Source organism: Anopheles coustani, chromosome X (assembly GCF_943734705.1).
Source record: "Anopheles coustani chromosome X, idAnoCousDA_361_x.2, whole genome shotgun sequence".
NCBI lineage: Eukaryota > Metazoa > Arthropoda > Insecta > Diptera > Culicidae > Anopheles > Anopheles coustani.
This window is the reverse complement of record NC_071290.1, coordinates 856,581-881,334: the sequence shown is the minus strand read 5'-3', so window position 1 is coordinate 881,334 and position 24,754 is coordinate 856,581. Positions and strand designations below refer to the sequence as shown.

General features: G+C 45.6%; 2 protein-coding genes across 2 annotated transcripts in view; both read left to right on the top strand.

Annotated features, from left to right (window-relative positions):
• The first annotated feature begins 1,214 nt into the window (after positions 1 to 1,214).
• LOC131269416 (kinesin heavy chain) lies at positions 1,215 to 17,810 on the top strand. The gene is made up of 8 exons (XM_058271764.1): positions 1,215 to 1,791; positions 7,010 to 7,848; positions 7,953 to 9,206; positions 9,293 to 9,394; positions 16,021 to 16,138; positions 16,222 to 16,561; positions 16,651 to 16,785; positions 16,853 to 17,810. Exons 1-8 carry the CDS (start codon positions 1,645 to 1,647, stop codon positions 16,864 to 16,866), a joined length of 2,949 nt encoding a protein of 982 aa, XP_058127747.1. The 5' UTR covers positions 1,215 to 1,644; the 3' UTR covers positions 16,867 to 17,810.
• A 2,679-nt stretch (positions 17,811 to 20,489) lies between these two features.
• Positions 20,490 to 24,754, top strand: part of LOC131269422 (moesin/ezrin/radixin homolog 1) — a 28,791-nt gene continuing 24,526 nt past the window's right edge. The window contains exons 1-2 of the mRNA XM_058271775.1: positions 20,490 to 20,571; positions 22,775 to 23,339. The gene's annotated coding sequence lies outside the window, so the exon portion shown is untranslated. The remainder of the gene's footprint in view (positions 20,572 to 22,774; positions 23,340 to 24,754) is intronic.

Sequence of the window (24,754 nt, the reverse complement as noted above, 5' to 3'; positions counted from 1 at the left end):
ATTATACGAAAGACTGATTGGTGGCTGGCAGGAGGCAGCCTATGCGGCTTGTCGAGTAGAAGAAATCTACTTTGATTACTTTTTTATCGCAATGTGTGCGAATAGCAGACTCAGCCATTCGGTTCCTATCCACATCACATTGCTCATGGTTGGAGCAGCAAATACGGTTCGAAGCCCGTGCCGGTTCGGTGGAAGCATAATTTGAAGAGAAGTAAAAAGGAACATCGAGTGGAAGTGCAGCCAACCACAACATACATCCAAAAGGAAAGCAAACGGCAGTTGCGGGCATGAGCAAAGCTGCAGACGAGCATACGAGAAGTCTTCTTCGTGCTTACCTTCCGGAGGTCAACGGTGCTTACAATAAGCTCATGTCTAGCCAAGAGTCCAAAACCAATCGCCAGAAAAGAAAAAGAGGGTTATTGCTTAGGCAAGTTTTACTGTCATCTTTTCAATGATTTTCTCTTTTAAATCACATTCTACATCTTTTTTAAACCACCAATCAATGTTAATTCACGATAAGTTGGTGGAGTATTTTAAAACTACTTTGTTGGTGCAATTTTCCCGCAGGTGAAGATTTTCTTCACCCTCGATGGTTGCGATATCATTCGGTGATTTCGTGATGAAGGAGGCTCGCGAAAGCTTTTCTTTCAAGTCTCAACTCCAGCTGGGTGTCGCACTGCTTCATTTTCCTATTGCTAGTTTTCCTTCACCACCTTTTTCCGGTGAGAGAAAATTGGAGAAACATTTCCATCACATATCCCCATCTACGACAATTATGGTGCCTGATTTTCCACCGTGTCTCTTTTGGGCCAGTATTTCTTTACCAGAGGTTTTCCCACTGCCTAGAAGCATGTGTGCGCGTACCCCCGCTGGAGATTTTATAGGCGACCCGGTGGCGACGGGCCTGGCTCCATTTTCCAAATGTACCATTTTCTTTGTTGTTACTCTCGCGTTTTCTTCGGTTTGTTTTCTCCCTCGCTCTTCGCCCCATTTGCTCTCAATTTTCCGCACATGCACACACTCGTATTCTGCACACCTGCATTGGCGATTGGATTCAAAACACACTGCTACGGCAGAAACATTTCATTCTCGATGTCGAGAGAAAAACAATAGGAAAATCGATTCGTTACTATCGCTGGCCTTAGGGACTCATTTTGCGGAATCTAATATATTATATATGTTTTTGCTTTTGATTGTGGTGCTTCAGATGAGCAATAGCCGGAATTGAACGAGGCTATGCGAAGCGCAGTAGGTTTCAAAGCAGCAGGCAAGTGAAAGTTAAAAGACACCAAGAACAAACGATTCCCAGTTCGCAGAGTGGAGTACTCTCTAGTGGTTTGTGGGCGTACCTTAACCACCCGGACATCAACAACTCTCCCGCCCATCCACATCCCTTTCTCCTCCTCCCATCCCCTCGCATCACACGCCCTGCTGAAAAAAGGACATTCTATGCGTGTGCATGCTGCACCATCAGTACGTTGTTGTGGGTTGTGGAGCCGCGCCACCGCGTTGTGAAAACATAGATCGGTCCCATTAGGGTCGAGTGAGAGTGCGCGGGCGCTCGGCTGTGTGTGTGTGTGTCGTGTGTGAGAGTGTGGGCTCGGCAGCAATCAGCGACGCGAAGTGCATAACAGTGAGGCAAGCATGTCGGGGGTACGGGAGATACCGGCGGAGGACAGCATCAAGGTGGTGTGCCGTTTCCGGCCACTGAACGACAGCGAGGAGCTAGCGGGGTCAAAGTTCGTCGTCAAGTTCCCGTCCGGCCCGGAGGAAAACTGTCTCTCGATCGGGGTAAGTATCATCAGCCACCAGATCCCTGTACCATTTCCTTCATCCGTATTACCCATTTCCAGAGTGTGTTGAGCAAAACTTTTTCAAATGTCACATCAAAGGAGCAACATCGAATAGAAAATGCCATCAGAATCACATTGCAAACTTATGTAACCGCATCTTTGCAGCAACAAACTTTGCCCCCGGTGGTTTTTCTTCGTTTGCTTGCGTAATAGGTCGCTAAGAGAGCATTGGAGAAAGAGATATGAATAGAAACATTCACAGGGGACCCTGGAAAAGCAACAAAGCTCGCTGGCAGGGCTGCAGTGTTCAGATGCAAGCAAAACCATACAACGTTTGAAATGTTTTCCAATGGTGTGTCCGATGAACGTGACCCAACACCAACACCGAATGCGACCTACGGGCAAAGTTTTCCCCCGAGCGGAACGAGCGTAACTTGTAAGGATACACTCCGTGGCTTGGTAAACGTTCTTGTAGGTGAATAACTTTGGAAACTAAATTGAAGTTTCCTTGGAAGAAGCCCCTCGACAAGTACTAATTTTCAAAAGGGCAAAAAGTTAACATAAAATCATAGAAAACAATCACGTTGCCTACTAAAAGTTTAACAGACCGTTTGCCGGACTTCGATAAAATACACAATCTTTCTGCATCAACTGTTTCTGATTCGCTGCAGTATTTGGAAAATGGCAATGTTCGATACACGGTTTTTATTTGTTTGTTTTGTGTTTGTTTTTCTTCGCAACAAACTGCGCATCTCCTCAATAACAATAACAAAGGCACCTTCGGCGCAGGAAACTGTGAAGCCGCCATGTTTCAATTCCAATTCCTTTTCGAAAAAGGCTGAAAGGACTGCTTGCACCTCGCGTGCGGTAAGGAGGACGAAATCCGGGGGGGACGACCTTGAAGTTTCGGTAGCGTTTTCCCACACACACACACACATTTATGTAGACACAAACAAAGAACATCAACGCGGGATGTTGTGCATGCGCGTGGCGACACTCCTTCAAATTCTTTCTGTGTTGTTGTTTTTATCACTCCAAACCGTTTCCGGTTTTATTCGATCGATCGATGAGACATGTTTCCTTTTTCCCGCACCAATCGGTCAAACCATAAAACCCGTTTCCACCAACCGAAATCCATCCTGCGGGGACATGATGTAGTTGATGACAAAAGCAGCCGCTCTTCGTCATCGATCAATAAAAACGGCTGGAACCTTTTCCGATGACCCTTCAACACAGCAACGAGATCAACCGGAGGCACCCTTCCATCAACTTCTACCAACCTAAAACGACGTCAACCTGATCTAATCCGCTCTCGAAGAAGCCGGAAGGAGATATCCACAGAAGGAAGGCAGCAAAGGATTTCGGATGTTGGAAATGGTTGCCGTACCCTTGCTTAACACGATTGCACGAATTCATTCTTAATGTATGTCCCCCTTCGACTTACTGTTTCGACTGCAAAAGAAAAACTAGCTCGAAATTTCGTAATCCTTGAGGAAAATGCACTCACAAACATGTTCCAACTAGTTAGCTTGATATCTTCTTTATCAGAGCCCAAGCACATTAAGTATGGGAACTAGGAGATTGAATGTATTTTATCAAAAATTAAAACTCTTAGTACGATCGGTTAGCTTTAAATGTAAGTAAACCGAACTTGAATTCCTTCGTGCTATAGATGAAATTTGTCGAACGCCCGCACTATCGGCCAGAGATGACTCACTTCAGTAAACAATTCAAATAACCAAAATCATAGCAGTGTGCGGTGAGGTCTGAGGCTAACAACTATCCATTACCGTTGCAGCGCAACTTTGGTTGTGTGTATGTGCGGGGCCGAATCGTCGTTTTGGTTACTCAAACCCTTTTTTGAACCGTTTCTGTTACTTTAACGCCGCTAAGCTTGACGAACTGGGGGATACATCATTAAAATAAAATAGCTCATAAAAATACAACATAAACGCAACACGATTGAGACATGCCTGAGGAGAGAAAGTACACCTAGAATAAATCACGTATACACGCAGACTCCTTCAGCAAACTGTTGTGGGCGCTTTTTTCTCCTAAAATCTTCCCCGAAGCATATATGAGCACACCGCGCTCCCTTTTGGCATCATATCGCCAGTAAGTGGATGGAACGTTGGGGCGGTTGAGGATGGAAAGGTGAGCTTTGGTATATGAGATCATGAGTCATGCATCAGCTCCAACTCACATACACACACAAACGGATTCTGCTTCGCTGATTTCGTACGGACGTGCCCACTTCCGCTTTTTTTTTACGGATATTGGGAACTCCGGGGACCAAGGCCTAACTATGGTCCGGCATGCAATACTGAACGGAGTTTTGAAGCGCATTATTTAAACATCAAGTATACATATATGAAAGAGCACTTGGATCTAATTTCAATTTCAAAAACAACCGCGAGTAATAACCGATCGCCGAAGTAAGTAGCGAATGCATGCTCGAATTTAATCCCATTTTGTTTCCAGGGCATATCTCAGACCCGACTTCCTCACATGGAGTTAAAATGGCCTCGAAAACGACGTAGGTGTTGTGGCACATTGTCGGAATGGCATTTTAATTGCGAAAGAAGCTTAGCATTCTACCACTCTTCGCTCAGCTGGGGAACGAATGTTTTGTCGATCCACAACCACAAGACGTCCGAGTTGATGTGTTTGGTCGAGTCATCGCCAACGGTCTATCAGTTTTCTGATCAGTTTGCGCCTTTCTCTCTCGTTTCTTCCTAGCTCGCCATTGCTTTGCTTTTTACTTTAATCGTCATTCTTCTCTTGAAGCATCTCACCGACTTAGCTTACGGGTTCTGTTTTTCTTCCGTTTGGTTTTTCTTTTTGTGTGTACCCAGCACGCAATGATTTTTGGTGAACGAAAAACTTCTTGGGCGAGTTCGAAAGGGGGGGCAGCTTTGAGGCCAGCTTGGCCACGTGGAGGTTCCTGGTTCCGGCGAGGCACTGGTCAACCGTAGAGCCACTCCGTTCACCGGGGATGCGGAATCCCCATTTTCTACTTGTTGCTGGTTGTTGATTGTTATGATCATTATTCGGATGTTTGTGTTCCTACATTGTTCGCCCTTTTTTATGTTATTACCTTAAGACTACTAAACCGGCACGCTCTGGTGGGTCCACAACCAAACCACCACCCAAAACGTTGTACACACGATAGAAACCGACCACGATAGTGAGATGTAGCGTTGGAAAAGAATAATCCCGAAAGTGGAGCCAATGGAAGGAAAAATGAAATGCATTGCAGAATTGGGACAGGGAAAAGTAGACGAAAGTATAGAAAGCTATACACAGTTGTTGGGAGCGTTCCGCGTGTGGGTATTTAACTCCAAACCAACCAACGGAATGTTCCCAAAACAACAATTTTCTAACACAAAAAAGCATAAAAGCATAGCATTCCTCTGTTCCTGGTACGATCTTCGAATGGCCTAACTAAGGCGTTCCCTTTCGATCGAAGTTCTTCAATCAAGACTGCTTTAATAATTGTGTTTGAGAAGAGTACACAAAACAACTCAAGTCCCAATAAAGTGTAGCTCTTAAGGAACCCGAACAATAAATTGCTTTAATTGCACGTTAGCGTCATAGAAACCCTCCAACTGCCAAGTGGGATCATTAGAAAAAGGTATGTTGAAGTCCTGATTTGATACTATTTTCTTGACCGGAAGCAACACCACCAGGCGGGCCAGATTTAGAACATTTCCGTGCTCTTATTCATTCGCCATACCGAGGAGTGTCACGTGTTCGCTCCTTCTGTCCATTCGGTAGGGCTTCTTGTTCGGCATGGTACTTTTTCCGCCGGAATACGTCGCCATCCTTCGATGTTTTAATTTGGGAAAGCACGTGTGTGTGTGTGTGTTTGGTAACTCCAGCGTTGGCGTTTTCCCCTTGCCCTGCTGGGGCTTTCCCTTCACGGCTGACCGTTTTGGAGAAAAAAAACGGAAGCACCGTAACCGCGAGCTGGCACGTGAAACAATGAGTGCTGCTCTCAAAAGAAAAGTAAAACGAAGAAACGCACAAAATGGGCAAACCGACGACTCTGGGCCGATCTATGCGGCGATCCAACTCCGCGCTTCTTGCCGGGAGGCGTTTACGGTCGAACACTTTCCTCTCGTGTGTATACGTTCTTGTTATTTTATTATTTTTACTTGATTTTCTTGCTTCCTTCTCTCACGTAACACGCATGAGATCATCAGCATGATGCTAGCGGGAAACGGCGGCGGATGACGACCGCCTGTGTCATCGTCGCTGTTGATATGTGTATGGTCGATATACATAACCGAGAATCGAGCTCATTGCGCAAAGTGGCTCCATCGGAGGGTTTTCGATTGTATTTAACAAAAAACAACGGACCTTCTGGAACATGGAATAATGGATGGGACGCCAGGCTGTATAATCTCGCAAGTTTACTCTGTTCTGAAAAAGCGATTTTGGAATTAGATTTTATAAAATGTTAAATAAAATGGCCGATCTCCGAACCACTGCGAAGCGCCACCCAATGTGGGAATGTGCGATTGCGTCGTTTCCACGTTTTTTTTAAATGAATAAACAAACCAAACAATGGATCTTGGTTTCCAGATGAAATTTGCACACCGAAGCAGCAGAGCGTTGGCAACGCACCGGTCGAAGCGTCCGAACATATTTGTCGGAAAAATCACGCGTGTGTGCATGGGATTTTCCATCCGAAATTGACTCAGCGACCGTATGCGTTGGTTATTTATAAGAAAAGGCATGAATAACAGCTTTTGCGGCCTCTTTGGGGTGAAATTTAACTTTCTTCGGCAAAAGAAAGGGGACCTCTTGCCAAAGAGTGGAAGGAAAATGCGGCCATAATCGTCGACGGAAGGACGGACGGTTCAGCTATCTGGCGCGCAGTGTTAATGGAAATATATTTCTTTTCCTCTAATATGTCTTCCTATTCCGGCGGTTTTTCGGAGGGTTGCTGGTAAATAGCACAACACTCTGGTATACAATGCTGGACTCAATCGGTTCCAGATAGCGCTTTGTATGGTACTGCAGATGTTCAAGACTTTAGTTTTACGATGCACATGTGACTTGATGTTTCGGTCGTACGACAGTTGCGAGAGCAAGCAAAGATTTGAGTTGTTTTCCATCGCACACTCTGCTCCAACATCACACTGCCCAAACTGTCACTTCGAACTGATTGTTTGAACCGTTTTTTTTTCGCTTCGTTTCGTTCCGCGCAGGGCAAGGTGTATCTGTTCGACAAAGTATTCAAACCGAACGCAACACAGGAGAAGGTGTACAATGAGGCGGCCAAGTCGATCGTGTCAGACGTGTTGGCCGGCTACAACGGTACGATCTTCGCGTACGGCCAGACATCGTCTGGCAAGACACACACGATGGAGGGCGTCATCGGCGACCCGGCCAAGCAGGGTATCATCCCGCGCATCGTGAACGACATCTTCAACCACATCTACACGATGGAGATGAACATCGAGTTCCACATCAAGGTGTCGTACTACGAAATCTACATGGACAAGATCCGGGACCTGCTGGACGTGTCGAAGGTGAACCTGAGCGTGCACGAGGACAAGAACCGGGTGCCGTACGTGAAGGGCGCCTCCGAGCGCTTCGTCTCGAGCCCGGAGGAGGTGTTCGAGGTGATCGAGGAGGGCAAGTCGAACCGGCACATCGCGGTGACGAACATGAACGAGCACTCGTCCCGATCGCACTCGGTCTTCCTGATCAACGTCAAGCAGGAGAACATGGAGAACGAGAAGAAGCTGTCCGGCAAGCTGTACCTGGTCGATCTGGCCGGTTCGGAAAAGGTGTCCAAAACCGGCGCTGAGGGCACGGTACTGGACGAGGCGAAGAACATTAACAAGTCGCTGTCGGCGCTGGGCAACGTGATCTCCGCCCTGGCCGACGGCAACAAGACGCACATCCCGTACCGTGACTCGAAGCTGACGCGTATCCTGCAGGAGTCGCTCGGTGGTAACGCACGCACCACCATCGTCATCTGCTGCTCGCCCGCCAGCTTCAACGAGTCCGAGACCAAGTCGACGCTCGATTTCGGTCGCAGGTAGGTCGCAGCTACACTTTTCCAGCCATATTCATTTTATGAACCAGCAAAAGATTCTGATATCGGGCATCGGGTATTTCTTTCCTCTCCCCAAATTTCCACAGAGCGAAGACAGTCAAGAACGTCGTGTGCGTGAACGAGGAGCTGACGGCTGAGGAGTGGAAGCGGCGGTACGAGCGAGAAAAGGAAAAGAACAACAAGCTGAAGGGTAAGATTGAGAAGCTGGAGGCCGAGCTGGCCCGGTGGCGCGCGGGTGAAACGGTCAACGTGGAGGAGCAGCTCGATCTGCAACAGGACACGATGGAGGCGAGCACGCCGAACGTTGAGGTGCTACTGGCGCAACCGGCCGACCTGCCGGTACCGGCGACACCGGGCGGCGGCGGGCTGCCGCTGTCGGCCGAGCGTGACACGCTCGAGGTGGAGCGCGAGCGACTGTACCAGCAGCTGGACGAGAAGGACGAGGAAATCAACCAGCAGTCGCAGTACGTGGAGAAACTGAAGGAGCAGATCATCGAGCAGGAGGAGCTGATCGCGAACACGCGCCGCGACTACGAGAACCTCCAGTCGGAGATGACACGTATCCAGCAGGAAAACGAAAACGCCAAGGAGGAGGTGAAGGAGGTCCTGCAGGCGCTCGAGGAGCTCGCGGTCAACTACGACCAGAAGTCGCAGGAGATCGAGCTGAAGAACAAGGAGATCGACACGGTGAACGACGAGCTGCTGCAGAAGCAGACCACGCTCAACAGCGTTCAGTCGGAGCTGCAGCAGCTGAAGGACATGTCGTCGCACCAGAAGAAGCGCATCAACGAGATGTTGACCAACCTGCTGCGCGACCTATCCGAGGTCGGGCAGGCGCTGGCTGCCGACCAGAACGAGATGAAGATGAACGTGGAGGCGTCGGCGGGCAAGGTCGAGGAGGAGTTCACCGTCGCGCGGCTCTACATCAGCAAGATGAAGTCGGAGGCGAAGAATCTGTCGGCGCGGTGCGCGAACCTCGAGTCGCTGCAGCAGGACACATGCAAGAAGGTGGGCGACCAGGAGAAGGACCTAAGCGAGTGCCGGCTACTGGTCTCGCAGCAGGAGGCGCGCATCAAGTCGCTGCAGGAGTCGATGCGCGAGGCGGAGAACAAGAAGCGCACGCTCGAGGAGAACATCGACGCGCTGAGGGAGGAGTGCGCCAAGCTGAAGGCGGCCGAGCAGGTGTCGGCGGTGAACGCGGAGGAAAAGCAGCGCGCCGACCAGCTGAAGGCGGCCTTCGAGAGCCAGATGGACCAGCTGCGCGACGTCCACACCAAGCAGGTGTCCGCGCTGCGCGACGAGATTTCCGAGAAACAGGAGCTAATCAACGAGATCAAGGAGTACGTTCACTCAGTCCTTTGCCCTCCCTCTATCGGTCCGCAACTCTAGCATTTGTTTGTTTTCTCTTTGCTTTATTTTTTTGCAGCACGAACCAGAAGCTGACGCTGGCCCACCAGCAGATGACGGCCGACTTCGAGAAGCTCAAGCAAGAGGAGCAGGAAAAGTCTGCCAAGCTGCAGACGCTAATGTCAGTATTTACCTCTCCACAACCGCTACTACTAACGCAGTCTCCGCACACCAATTCACGTGGCCATCACCCACCTATCAATCCCACTAATAACCTCGATTCAAACAAGCTCCTCGAACAGCAACAGCAGCTGGACTACGAACGGAAGCAGTTTCAGCAGTTGTCGAAGGATAACAACGATTCGGTTGCGTTGAAGGCACCGTCGTCCGGAGATAAACTTTCCCGTTCGCCTTCCTTTTCCTCGCTGCTGGCTGCCATACCGCTGCCCCCGGCGAGTCTTGAGTACCTGCGGGAGCTGGCGCGCAGTACCGACGGTGGTGCCAGCGCGCTTGAGGTGATACGCGTGCTGGAAGCGTTTCTCGCCGAAAATGGCGCTGCACCACCGAAGGAGCAACAGCAGCAGCAGGAGGCGGAGAGGCTGGCCACCAAAACGGTGCAGCAACAGCAGACCAAGATCTCAAAGCGGGACAAAAACCGCGCCAACCAAGAGCGATCGACACCGCAGAAGGTGGCGACACAATCACAGAAGCAACAGCAGCAACACTCGCAAAAGCGCAAGCGTGCGATGCGCGGCAAACGGGCACTTCACTTGAGCGGCACTATCAACGGTGAGCAGGAGGCGACGGGATTGGCAGCGGCGGTAGCGGCTCCCTCGCCGTGCGTCTCTGTGCATCGCTCTCGGTATAGCCGTTCCGCAGACTCGTCGCCATCGCGTGCCAGTGCCATTAGTGACAACCAGTCCGACGATGAGGCTGACGACGCCGACGAGGGCGACGCACGCGACGGCGAGACCGACTGCAGCTGGCCGAGCCGGCTGATCAGCTCGCTGCTACCAAAAACGCCAATCCCGACGCTCCAACTTCACCTGCTCATTTCGCTCACGATGGTGCTACTGACGCACCGCTGCCCGCAGTTTATGCTGGTGCTGTAAGCGGTCGCTCACCCCACTTCTTCAGACATAAGCCAACAAGTTTTTTTTTTGTTGTTTGGGAGTGCTGACCCCAAACGCCTCTTTGCGCAAGGAAAACAAGCCTAATTTGTTCACTTCCTTCAGGAACATTGCGTGCCATACGTTACCAAGGAGTAAGACGTTGGATGTATTAACCTGTCATAGTTCAACTAACATAACTTTAGCTTAAGATCTGCTCTCTGTTAGCTCCTTTTCTCTCTCCTTCATTGTTCATTTCATTACCACTGTTGTACTGTTGTTTAGGTTTGACCATTCTAGGAGGGCGGCAAAGCTCCTCAATGTTCCTTAATTAACGGTAAAATAAGCATAGGGCGTTTAGGTATGGCTTATCTATTAATTTTCCTTTTGTTTGGTTGATTCTACTTTCGCACAAGAGATAAAGAATGCTGGTGCAGGATAAGGTGAAGGTGGTTAATTCGCTAGAAACCATATATTATGGTTACCTGAATTAAAAATAACTGTAAAAGAGATAATTCAATACGTTTAAAAATTGTTCTGTTATATGCACGGCTTACATATTATTTGTTTACGTTTGTTAGATCACATCGAATCGAAATCTAAATTTCTATGTATCAGTGATTTCTAATTCACTACGAATTCGATAGATCGGAGTGCTTGAGCATTCGATGATGTTATGTGTTGTCAAAGTTGGTTCTGTACGAAACGTAAACTAGTCAAATGCAAGCCCCCTGCTTATGTTTACCATTAACCCACAAACATTGATTTGACGGGTGGAGGCATAAATTTTCAGTTTTTACAATAAGGAGCTTGCGCTTTATGTATGTTGTTCGGTGTTTCTTTCCTTCTCTCCGGGTCTAGCATTAAGTTCCATATATGGATAGGAATGTCTGATGCTAGTAGCGCAGAGTAAAAGGATATAAATTTGTTTGTTTATGCATTTCGTTTATATAAACTCTTTAGATTCGATCACTTTCGAGAAGAGAGTTTCAGAGAAACAAACAGAGAGAGAGCTGGAGATTCAGTGGGTGGCGGGGTTTGCGCAACATAATATTAGACTGACAGCAAATTTGATGAACACACATACCATTTGTACAAAAGATAGAATGAATTATATATCTTTAATCATTGTTGACTATTTCGTAGGAAATCGTTACCGGACGAGAAACATTGTCGATTAATTGACGAATCAGTTTTTGTGTCATGTCTTACGGGCCGCGTGTTTCTAATATGTTTTAGTACAAGCTAGTCATACACGTTTTCTTTATTGTGTCTTTAAGCCTTTTGCTTCTGTGATAGCAAAAACGATAACAAAACAAACGCACTAAGCATAATTAAGTGACAGACAAATTAACACGGCAGGATTTTGTCAGCTGTTGTAGCTACGCCCTTTGCTGTGAGTGCTGGAAACCATTGTGGTGTAGGCTGTGGTGGAAATCAGTCATTGTTTCATGCATATTTCGTTAGTTAACCTACTACTTGTCCTCGTAAAGCTTGCTAGCACGCGCAAATTTTGCTTCAATAACACACTGCCTCTTTTTGTTTCTAAGTAGAAGCCAAACAAAATATCGTCTATTAGCATTACGACTTCCTGCACTGTTGAAAATATTTGTTAGGAAGTTAGAAATATGCGATAAATTTTACTAAAGGCAAAGTTGATATGGAAATAAGTTATCCAACTGGCATGGTAGGAAATCGATGCGAAAATCATATTGACATCGAAAAACCAAACCATTTGAATACTGATGCTTTCACTAACGAAATAGCCAAACGGTACAGATTGGTGGCGACAGCTGTGATAAATGGCATATAATGTATAAAGCCGCCAGAATAAATATGTTTGCGAAAAACGTTCAGCTAACATTTGGTTGGACCCCAAATTTGGTTTTCTATTTGGCTTGCTCTTAAACTCAAACTATTTTGTAATGCCGTTTGAATATACACTGCAGCTAATTCTATCGAATTGATGGAAATTTACCTTGCTATGAATTTAAAAAAAGAACCACATCGTAAAGCGCATCCCGGGAACGCCACGAACTGCTATTTACAAGATAACCAAAGGCTAACCGTAAATAGATCCAATTTTCCCAGCCGTTTGTCACCCTTCCTTAAATGACGTTCGTCTACTGCACACATCCTATACACTAGCACTACAACAGTAACCAACACAATCCACAAAACAACACATTACGACCTACTAATAGATGCCATTATCCGCGCCGGATGAACGCACCTGTACATAGCAAACATGCGTTAATCGAGCTAGGATATGTTTTTTTCCTTGTCAATTGTTAATATGTAAAACTGCTGCTCCTTTTCGGGTTTGGTTGCATATACTTTATATTATACTTTCGTTCATATAACCAACTTCAATATGCTGCTCAGTTGCTTTAATAATTTCTTCCGTTGCTTGCATTCTCCGCTTCTAGCAATAGAACGCTAGATGCAACCGTGTTGCATTTACGTTAGTGGAGTTTTAGTTTTAAATTCATGCAGCTTGACTATGTTCTGTTTACCGCAAATGCTTCGTGAATGCGCAGGATTGTTTTACCAACAATGAAAAAACTAGAAGACATAAGCAGAGCTCGCTGGATATGCGCACGATTGTTCCAAGAGAGATAGGAAAAGCGAGGATGCAAGGAAAAAGGTAGAAGGTAGAAAACTCGTCGGAAAAAAGGCACATTGTGAATGGGAAGGTAAAAATGGATCAGCGTTTTTTATCATCATGAAGAGCGACATTGTTGCTCTTCAGGGATTGCATTCCATTTTCGTATTTTCGTTTTTCTTGCCCGACTCATTAGGAAGTATAAAACGTTTTCCGTCTTGTTGTGTACCAATCGCAGGTGGAAATGCCAAATGAATTGGCAATATCTGTAACTTTTTTTCCAGCTACTTTGTTTTTCCTTTAGGAACGAAATGCTCAATGGGTACACGAAGTGCTCGAAGCAAAGGAATGTACCACTGTGTACGAATCCATATCTTCTTCATGTGAAGATAAACAGCATCCGATCCTCCAGCATCTCCTAATGACGAGAAAACCGAACCAACGATGTGTGCTGCGGATGAAAAGCATCTACATACAAAACGAATAGAAATGCTTTCCCTGAAAGTGAAAGCGAAACCTGTACAGGAACGCAAAAGAACGCAGGACAAAAACGCAAAAGATATACCCGAGGGCAATGCACATGTGCTGAAGCACCTTCTCCGAGACACGAAGCTGCACTGGATTCTGTTACCTTTTGAGCAGCTGCTGTTGCTGTGCAAATGGAAGCCCTGAAGCGAAGCTACTCCTTGGTGAAACCAATCTTATCCAAACCCCTTACATGTTTACTCGCCTACATAAACCTATCTGCTTTCTTCAGACCATATAACGAAGAACAAAACGAAATGAACAATCCAATGAGAACAAGTATGTGTGTGTATAAGTACATTATGATGTTATATTGCTGCCACAATTATGCTAAATGCATTTTCGAGGCGAGCATTGGAATGTTTGAAAAAAAAACTTATGGGTATCGAAACAAACGAATGCTATGGTGCCGAAGGATTTTTTTATGAATAGACTGACTGTTAAAGGAAAGCAAGCTTTATATTTCTTGTTATGATCCGTAGGCGAAAAACCAGTAAAAAGAGTTCTCGATATTAATTTAGGATACATATGGACATAGGAGATACGAATCTAAAACAATCGCAAGATGCTCACCAAAACCTCATTGAATATATTCTGCTGTGAAGCGCTAGTAGCCAGATTCGAGTATCGGCTTTTCGAGAAAGCTTAACTAAAACAGGCCGGGAAGCTATGAAACATCCATCATATCGTACTTGGAAAAGCAAAGTAAAGCTTTGCAACGAGGGCAAGCAGTCGATTTAAACTGCTTTTAAAGTTGTTACATACCTGATTACTTCCCGCAATGCTGCTGCTAATACCTATTGCCTACTTTTACTTGATCCTTGTTTAAAAGTTATCGAGCGCTTAGCAAGTTGTAGTGAAGTGTAAGGTTTCCGTTTCTGATTCCTGTTATTATTTTTTTTCTAAGTTGTATGCTGATTAGTTTTGTATATTATTAAAACCCTTGCGTTTGATGTTACCCTTTCTTTTTTCGTTCAGCGTATAGCTTCGATTTGATGCATATCCATTTAAAAATAGGCTCGTAACACAACCAGATACATACACACACACCCAAACACGTACAGATCAAAACTAGCATAAAACAGATTCACGAGTCGTACTTTTCCCAATGAATTTCCCGTGTTTTTGTTTGGCTCTCAACACCGTCGTTGGAAAATTGAAAATACACACCTGCTTTGAAAGAGACAGACACACGATCAAACAGCTACTCAAACGCAAGGGTGCATACACTACAGTACAGTCCTATCATGTGAAACCATATCTTTCACGCTCCTCGTCCCCAAAAACACCCACAACATTAAATTGGGGGCCCTCGACACTAAAGGGCAGGATGTAGATCCTGATTTATGGACAATAATAGCCGTGGTTATATGAACCACAGTATATAGGCGGTGTAAAAAAAAATGGTTGGAAAGTTGGTACCGACTTCGATAGCCTTTGGGAAGTTTTTCTCGCGCTTTGTATAGTTTAAGCCTTAAAAATATAAAGTACGCTGGGCGGCTGTTGTGTACGATTGATGGAAACAGTGTAGATTGGCAATAAGTTATGTTATGGCTGAGAAGTGAAGCTTCAACCGGATGTCGGTTAACAGCATGTAACCTAATCACTAGCACTGAGTTAAATATAATTATGCGATTCATCTGCAGATAACCAGAGGATTGTGGGGCAACTTATAAAGTGCTTAGATCACCACAGGAATCACAGGCTGCAGCGGTGAAGAAGTGTTGAGATTGTGATAGAAGTAGTATTAGGCGAGGGGAACGGCAACTCGTTGACGACATGCTGTAGGCTTTAGTTACCCGTCATAGAACAAACGATCGCTGGGTCAGAGCATGTATTGTACAGTGTGCTATTACGCGCAAAATGATTCATAAATTACATACCAAGTGATTAGCTAGGCGGTGGAGCGTAAGAAAACATACAAAAAAAAAGAAAACTACACAGGAGATGATAGTTAAGCACTTACACATTGTAAAACAGATGACCATATATCTATATACATGTTTACATATACAAATGAGATGCTAAAGAGGAAGATAGCCCGAAATCATCATAAAACCTAAATGTATTTTGTGAAAAAAAAACTGATAACGTGTAACAAGAGAGATGGAAAAACACTACTATTGCACAAACGAGGTAAAAGATAGTTAAATGGATAAATGATGTGAGATAGCAAGGGCGAAACTTTAAGAACGAAATTAAAAAATGCTATTTCAAAAAAAAATGACAAGATCCCAAAAAAAAAACAAAATAGCATTAACAACCAAAAACGTACACACATACCTGTTCTCATTTGGTTTTAAGTTTGCGATTTTATTTGTGGAGTGTTTTTTGTTCCACTATGTCGAAGTTGCTCTCGGAATTTCCTCTTCGACACCTCTCAGCAAGCTTCATTCCATTGTGAACTGTCCTGACATACGTCCAATTGGTGCTGTTGGAACTAACAAACTCGTCCGACTCTCAACACCCGATCACCGTCGTTGTACTGCACGGGTTGATGGTGGGACGGAGCGGAAAAATACAAATGGCTAAGCTGACCACTATCTTTGTTTCGTGAACATTATAAAGGTTGACGGACGAACGCCGCGAGCAGGCACGCAAGGATCTCAAGGGCCTGGAGGATACGGTGGCAAAGGAGCTGCAGTCGCTGCACGCACTGCGCAAACTGTTCGTCCTAGATTTGCAGGTATGTACAATATGGGATATTCGGATTTGCTGGTTTGCTCAACAAAACAACTCACTATCTTTCTCTCCCTTCTCATGTTTTAGGCGCGTATCAAAAAATCACTCAACTCGGAGGACACCGAGGACGATGGCGGTTCGCTGGCACAGAAGCAAAAGATTTCCTTCCTCGAGAACAACCTCGAGCAGCTGACCAAGGTGCACAAGCAGCTGGTGCGGGATAATGCCGACCTGCGGTGCGAGCTGCCGAAGCTGGAAAAGCGTCTGCGAACCACCGTGGAGCGCGTGAAGGCCCTCGAGACGGCGCTGAAGGAGGCGAAGGAGGGCGCGATGCGCGACCGAAAGCGTTACCAGTACGAAGTGGACCGCATCAAGGAGGCTGTGCGGCAGAAGAACCTGGCACGCCGAGGCCCGCAAGCACAAATCGGTACGATAGCGGCAACGATAGAAGCAAGTCGCACACGTAGCTCAATTTCTATTTTGTTTTTCTTTCGTTCTCCTATCAACCTCCAACAGCTAAGCCTATCCGAGCCGGCCAGGGACAGTATCTGTTCAAGAGCGGTGGCAACGCGGGTGCTACGACTACACCAGGCAGCACCGCCATCACACCGAAATCACTGGCAGACGAGAAGCGGAAGTCCCAGATCAAGGGTAGGTGTTTAAGTTTTCGCAATCTGAGAAGCAACCGCACTATAATAATTATTTCTTTCCCTTGCAGATATGGATAGTTGAATTAATTGATCATCAGAGAGCGATTCTACTACTACTATTTTACATCTGCAAAATAAACAAGAAGATCGGGAGGCGATTATTAGCTGAATATTGATATACAAATTCCGGATAAACTTTTACAGAGAGCAGTAAAAAGAAAATATAACCTCTCGCAGACACACACGCACCACACACACATACGATTATGCACATGCAGATCTTTTGAGCCGACAATCCACACAGAAGAAATGATTCCCAAAGGCTTCGATGGAAGGAAGAAGCTAACGCAAGTGATTTTTCTTTATGCAGCCTCAAGAGTAACTGGTGCTGGTAGATTTTCATCGGAGCAAGGACAGACGGTAGCAAAAGAACTGATTCGTGTCGTGAGGAAAGTTACATGTCGGCTGCAAGTGCGAACGTTAGTTAAGCTTAAAGTGAAAAGTTAACTATTATAAATATTAATATTATGATTATGCTAACTATTGTAATTTGCTATTGTTTTTTTTTTTGCAATAATGCTTAACGTAACATATGATGCGCAATATTACGACGGGATTCAGGCAATTTATAATTGAAATCGTTTGGCATAAATATGAAGCGCTAGCAATCAAATACACTCTAAGTAACAAAACAACCCATTCAGTTCCTCCTTCGCTCTTTGTCGAATTGCAGGTGCAAGGCAGAATCACTAAACATACTGTTAACACACTCCCTGCCGTGAATCGTACGTTTCCGCTTGGATCGGACGGCGTTAATCACGAACATTCATTACTTTACGGGCTAGAGTAGGCACGTTATCCTTAAAACACAATAGATTGAAACGCTCGTAATATATGTGCAAAACATTACCTTTCCCAGGTTATTAATAACAATACCAGTTCTATTTTTCGTTATTTATCAAAAAAAAAAAAAATTTCGTCAACTCCTAATCGATTTTAATCAGAACAAAAGCAAATTAAAAGAAAGCTATATAAAATTACCTTTACCATCAATAATTTTTAAAAACTACAAAGTTATAAGTTAGTGCAATAGACACAGAATAGAATGTGTAGAATCTGCTTGTCACCTTTCTCTTCACGAAAGATTCGTTTTTGTTTCACATTAAATTAAATCATGCTACACCAATATTTTCCGCTTGTTACTTGGGTTATCACCTGCATTCAGAGAGCTATCCTCTGTTTTAGCTATGCCAGGTAGTGGTCTGTTTGTTAGCAGTCACTTAGTATTGTTGTCTGAAGTAGTTGTGATGTGTGAGGTAACCAACATAAAAATAGGGCATTTTTTGCTATAAGATTGCGTGTGAAGCTTGAAGCACTGGCTTTGTTTGTGTCAGATTATTTATAAATTTGGGGATTTCTTCTGTGTGGAAAAATGCGGCAATTTTCGTTGGTGTGTGTATGTAAGAGTATAGCTGTTTTCTTGTTATCAGTAGCAGCAGAAACTGAGGATACTTGCTGGAAGTAAGAGTAATCGCTCCACGAGGAGACAAAATCATGATAGCCACAATCCAAAACCGCTTGGCATTAATGCCACCGCCGCCGAAGCTGCCGTTGCTGTTGTCGCCACGCTGTCCTTCTTAACCAACAAAATGCGCACGATCGACTCGGTTGGGAAGATGGACGATGGAAGGGAAGAAATATTCATTGCCTCAATAAATCATTGCGCGCTAATAAATTTATTCTAACTGCAATACAAGCAAATCACAAATAAAAACAAGACATGTACGTAGAGAGCAACATCCTATCCTTGAAAATAATTACTGCTTATTTTAGCGATCAAACAAATATACAATTGACGTCACAGATGTTAAGAAAGACTTATTGATTTATTTATTATGGAATACTATTAATTAAAATCAAAGTATAAGTATAAGGTTTATTATAATTTAGTTTTTCTTCGTATGCACACGCTCATAGTTTTTAAGGAATTTTTTTTTATTGCCGATTCAGGCATAGCTTGCGCGTAGGCATGCAGCTTCTCCAGTGACCACTCAGTATAATTGCCTGAATTTGCCACCGCCGTTTTCTCCCGGTCGACAAACGTAAAGACCGTATTTGTCGCCGAATCTGACGTGGCGTACTCACCCAGGAATGTCGCTCGTATGTCGGTCGACAGCATGTCCGGAATCTCATACAATTGTGGGCCAGTTTTGATCATGAACTCTATGATCCCGAACATTTGGTTGGCCGTTTTACTTAGGTTCTCCGAGTCATGACTCCGTGGGCAGACCAAATGAGGCGTGAACAAAATTGCCAAGTTTTTGGCAGACATTTTGTTGGTTGCCTCGTACTGAATCACGCGGTTCAGTAACTCGATTAGCGAGCGGAACAACACGCGGTTCTCTTCCGGTAACGGCAGGATTAACAACTGCAGTGCACACAGAACACGGTCATCCCGGCGGACCACCTTGGCGTCATTGGAGTTCAACAAGGTTTTGGCCAGGAAGGTTTTGATCACATTGGCACAGTCATGTGCCCTGTTGCGCCCCTGTTCTAGCGGAATTACGCTGCCTTGATCAACCTGGACCTTTAATTCCTTTTGCCTAGCTACAGCTCCTGCTTTGCCGAAGATTCCTTCTATAGCGATATCTGAAAAGAGACCGGCGTGTTATACAATTTGTTTCCTTTGTAAATTATACCACACATGATGAACAGCATGAAACAATGAGTTTAGCCGAAGAAATGATTTGAATTATTAGAATAAATATGTCAATAAAGACATTGTGATCGGAGCTGGCATCGTGAATACAAACTATAGTATAGTTACTTAAATTGTGGGTGCCAGTCAAACTTTTCAATAGCACATAATGAAACGCAACCGAAACCATTTAAGTTACCACCGGCTCCATCACGGAGATGCCGGCGTTCACAGTAAACACGTTCCATAATGTTATAATGTACGTACGATGTCCATCGATCCCACTGCAGTACATGTATAAACCAGCCTCTTCGAGCTACGTAGCGCTCACTGCGTGCGATTTAAAAGACGGGTTGGATACTAGAAATTGGGATGAATGGTTAGTTATTTTGCATTTTTTTGCAGCCTCAACTCAATCATTCTATGTATCGTAGTCTTCATAAAAATAAATGAAGTAGAGCAGAAACTTATAGAAACTTTGAACCATTTTTTTAAATAATCATCAAATCGCTGACAAGTGCTGAACCACCGCAACTCAGCACAGCCAAGTAAAGATGGACAAGTTGAGTGGATTGGAGCTGGATAATCGGAACCGGAATTGTGCTTCAAATAATTTTCATAACGTTTCATAAACATAAAGGAGAATGCCGAAAAATCATGAATACTTCCTAGACGTTCAAATCACACTGAAACTTCTGCTCTTTGTAAGTTGCTTTGGGAAACTTCTCTTCTCCAGTCAAGTTGTAGCTTTGAAGTTGCTTGCTGCGTATAAGAGGCAGCTCAATGGCGGCATGTTAATTCGAACCTATGCAATGTTCATAAAACAAACAGAAACAAGTTGGTCTAGCGCCCTAGTAGAACCAGCTCCGTGGTGGAACCGGAATCATCTCCAAAACTTGGGTATGCCGTTCGTGTGCCGACGCACCCCCGCGTGCGCGTGCAAGTTTGCTGAGCTGGAGAGTGCACGCTCATCGCATTTTGACAGTGAGCACCCAGCGCTGAAGTCTGACCGCCGCTGGCTACCAGAGTGTGTGAGGTGTCACTTGGTTACGGATGTGGATTTCGATTTCCCGAAACACGGCAACGATCGTACGCATTATTTAGTTTTTTATTTGTTTCATTGTTAGTTTTGCCCGCTCGCAAGCTGCTGCAGTATTGTTGTGTTCGGTTTTCCGTTACTGGTTTACTAAATTGTTAAGTTTCGTCCGGTGGTTGCTGCTGGCTTTGACCGTCCGCTCCTGGGCTGCTGGACGATCGGTGGTTTTCAATCGTTTTCTTTTCTTTTTTTTTGCTGTTTGGTCCCACATCACGTATCTTGCGTTTAAGTTCGTCTTTTAAGTTGTTGCGTTACACCTCTATCGTTCAATCTTCGATGGGCGATTTGGGATCGTTACAAAGTTATCATCATTTAGCATTTGCTCGCGAAAACCCCACCTTGTAGTAGGTGTCCATCAGGCCATCACTCCCCTTGCCAGCCATTGATATCGAGTTGGAAAAGATTGAGAAAGGTACGAGGAGGTATGGAGAAAGGTACGAACGGTGGCAATATTGTGTCGGCTACAATACGGAAGAGATCACGGTGTGCGTGCTTGGTGTCAGATGATGAGCAACTGTGTGTGTGTGTATTGTGCCTGTGTGTGTGCGCGCGTCTGTGTGATTTGTTGCGCTTCCACAAATCCCCTTGTTGACCCTGCAGCACAGCGGCCGGGAATCGCTCTGGAATTCCGACACACCTGTCTTTCTGTCTAGCGTATGTCTGGAGCGACCTTTTGTTGTTCTGTTGCTTTCAAACGAAGCGGTGCGTAGTCATTCCGAGAAAAAACCAACCGGAGTCAGGATGGGCACTAGAAACCACCACCACGCCAACAACCAACCAACCATGCAACCAAAAACCATTTCCACCAACCTGCAGATTTCTTCTCTCGAGACTACGCCGCACTGGAATACGGTGCTACGCTATCAATAAGTACGCACGCACGCACGCACTCCGGGAAAGTTTTTTGGGGTTTTCCTTTCCCGTCCCCCTTGCTCGTACCGCATCGCTCCCTCCCTTTCACACGTTCCACGTAAAGGCTGACTTTCCGTCAGCATAGTGTGTGCGAAGGAATTTCACATCCACCTCACTTCGCATAGCACAGCATATTATGACGGAGCCAATAATTGTGGACATGTTTTCCAGCCCGCCCTGGTAGTGGTGTTCGTTGCTGTGCACTGGTAGTTGTGTTCATGCTGGGCTGTACGTACGATCGGGTTGGAATTTGAATTCCAAAAAGTAAAAGCGGCTACACACGTACGCACATACACAAACACACACTACCAGGGCGCCGCTGGAGCGATGTAACAGCAGTACACGTCAAGTTTAACCAAGGGAAAAGTGGGAACCTCACTGGAAAAGTAGCTCTGCGATAATTCCAAGACATGTTTTTTCTTTCTTGTTTTTTTTTTTTGTTGGGTTCGGAACATAGAACTGTGTGTATTTGTGCGTTGCACATGCGGACCACTCGTGGAGACATTACAGCACACGGCGGATTCCTACACATACGGCTTCCGCCAGTTCCATATCTATCTGGACAGCGGAATGCACAAAGAGCAGCATTGGTCACTTCAGCACCACAGGGTGGCTCGTCGGTCGTGTTTGGACATAGGGGTGCGCACAATGACCGCTGGCGAGTAGCGCCAGGCTAAGGGAGCCGAGAGGAGAAATGAAGGGAAAGTAGGTCTAGCACTTTTTAGTTAGCGCAATTAAAAGCGACAAATCGCTGACTCAAATGGCTCGGCTAGCTTTTCATCCACTTTTGTTGGCTTTGAATCAGGCGAGGCTCATAGCGCAAACGGTAGCGCGACGACGCATTACGATTGCAGTCGAGAGTTCGAATCCCCCCACCCGAACTGTGGGTGGGTTACGAGAACAACTTCCACCAGGTTTTTATCACCTGTCCAAAGGCCAGAGAGAAAGCCACAGGTGGAAGCCTCGTTTGAGGACGAGAAGGCAGGAATCATGATATTTTGAATGATCATGAACCTTTCAGTACTGAGCATCAAACAACACAACACTTATGCAATAAGATGTACAAAATCAGCCTAAAATCGATCAAGCTGTGGAAATCAGCATAAACAATAGAGACCACTTTGCTTCCTTCCCGCCTCCTTGCAGGTGGCCGCAACGATTTTCGGCAATTATTACTTTATTATTGTGTTGTCTAATTTGTTTCTTTTTATTTTTACCCTCCACCCGCCTCGGAACGCCAACCAACTCTCTCCCGACAAAATCGAACTGATCGCGACTGGGCAGACAAAATCCTAATAGTAAAGAAGTAAAGCACCTCAGTGCCGCGATCGCCATCCTCGGTGTATACAGAGACAGCATAGAAGTTGCTTGTGTGTGCCTGTGTGTATATACCGCCAGCGACTTCCGGGAAAACGAAAAGTGTGCCCATCTTGCGTCGAGAGTTGTTGCAGATATAATTTTATCTTATTTTTTGTTTTCGTTGTTTGACGGGGGCGAGCGCGTGTGGGCGAGTGTTTGAGTGTATGTGAGTAGTGGTGTGGGCGTGAAAAAAAAACCGGAAGCGACGAGTGTGTTTTGGTTACAAACCCGGCGTGCACATATCGACGCGAGAGAAGCGAAGCAGGCGTGTTTGTTCAAAATTTTCCGAAAGCCACTCCTGTTTCGTCCGAGAGCATTTTCCGGTGTGGAAAACAGGGCAACAGCACAGCACTGCACGCAGATCAAGGAGGCCAGCTTCTCGACTTCCCCGTTCTTGTGGAAACTCGCCAAGCACAGCATCAACAACACGTCAAATCAACGGCCAACTAAAGTGTTGCCAAAGCGGCGGTGTAATCTAGCGCTGTATGAGGTGAGTAAAGATGCAAACACACGATCAGAGAACGGAAGGAATAAGGGATTCGCATTGGTTGATGTCTAATTTAATGGATTTTTCGAACTTGATAGACGATTTGCAAAAGCACGTGATTGTTCTTAGGCGGTACAATGGTTTACGAAGGACAGAATGACTAAGTGGGCAGAGAAAAGCAATGCAACGAAACGAAGATCACCTCCTGTTCCTGCAGCAATTATGTGTGCTATTAAGGCAAAAGGAAAATGAACTTCGAACAAAATGGCAACAACCTTCCTGCATTGATAACAATCAACCGGCATCAACAGCACCTCGCCTCGGAGCATACCTGTTATCAGATCCTTGACTGACAACGCCGGCATGCTCCGTCCGCCCAGGCATCGGAAACGGGCCAGCGGGGCACGTGTGCAATCAACCAATCAAACAACATCGTCGAACATTCCAGCGGCGTCGGTTACGTTAGCTTAAAATATACCCATACGTGACACGTACGCACGTCACGCTGATAACGCGGGCCAGGCCTAGGCCTCGAATAGGTTTCCGTGGAAATTTGATTTGACTCCTCGCCTGTCAACGAACGGCGGACCACGGTTTCAGAAAGCTGCTGTGACTTTCTCTGCTGAAGGTTCGTCTCTTGACGTCCGCCGAAAGCACCAATATCTTTCGTTTGCGATGGATGAAGGGAGCTTGCTCATTTGGTAAAATGTTGCTGCTCATCACGATCACCACACCTGGGACGATTTTTCACGTGACTTGGAGGCCAGCAGAGGACGCTCACACAGGGCCAACCACAATGGGGACGTTTTGTAAAATACATTACGTAACATAACATTGACACACGATGTGTGTGTTTGTGTTTAGAAATACGCAATAACTTTAAGAAAACTGTACCTAATAGTTTTAATACAGAAAAAAGAGAGAAATTAAGATAAGTAGGTAAAGAGAGAAGGAGAGCTCTGCACCCCGTTCGAAATAGCTTCATTCTTATCGCAGGCAATCGCTCTGTGATTACATCACTTGATGACAGATTTAGCATCCATGTGATCACAGTTGAGTAGAGCCTGGCAGCGTGAGTCTCAGTGTTGAGCAATTACGAGATAAGGTAACGCTTACCCAGCTCGGACAACCTACCGTCGGTGTTCTGTGACCTGTGACCCCATTAATAAGGGCTTAAATGATGAGGATGGTTCCGACAATTGACGGTTCAAGCCCACCCCTCTCGTTTTTGCTTTCATCCATAGTCAGTTCCTCAAACTATAGTTGGTTGGTCCCGGCTTCCCTAAAGGGTTTGAGAGCATTGTGCGCCCGTATGGCGCACACACTGACTCAGCCGAGAATGACATGGCCGCGAGCCGATGTTGCTTGGGTCCGCTTTCGTTGTCGTTGTCAACGCCGCGGTTTGAACGGTGCAACAG

Excerpts from the sequence above, each read along its gene's own strand:
- LOC131269416 (XM_058271764.1), top strand. The coding sequence starts at position 1,645 with ATGTCGGGGGTACGGGAGATACCGGCGGAGGACAGCATCAAGGTGGTG. Across the intron at positions 1,792-7,009 it reads AAAACTGTCTCTCGATCGGG|GGCAAGGTGTATCTGTTCGA; the intron begins GTAAGTATCATC and ends CGTTCCGCGCAG. Across the intron at positions 7,849-7,952 it reads ACGCTCGATTTCGGTCGCAG|AGCGAAGACAGTCAAGAACG; the intron begins GTAGGTCGCAGC and ends AAATTTCCACAG.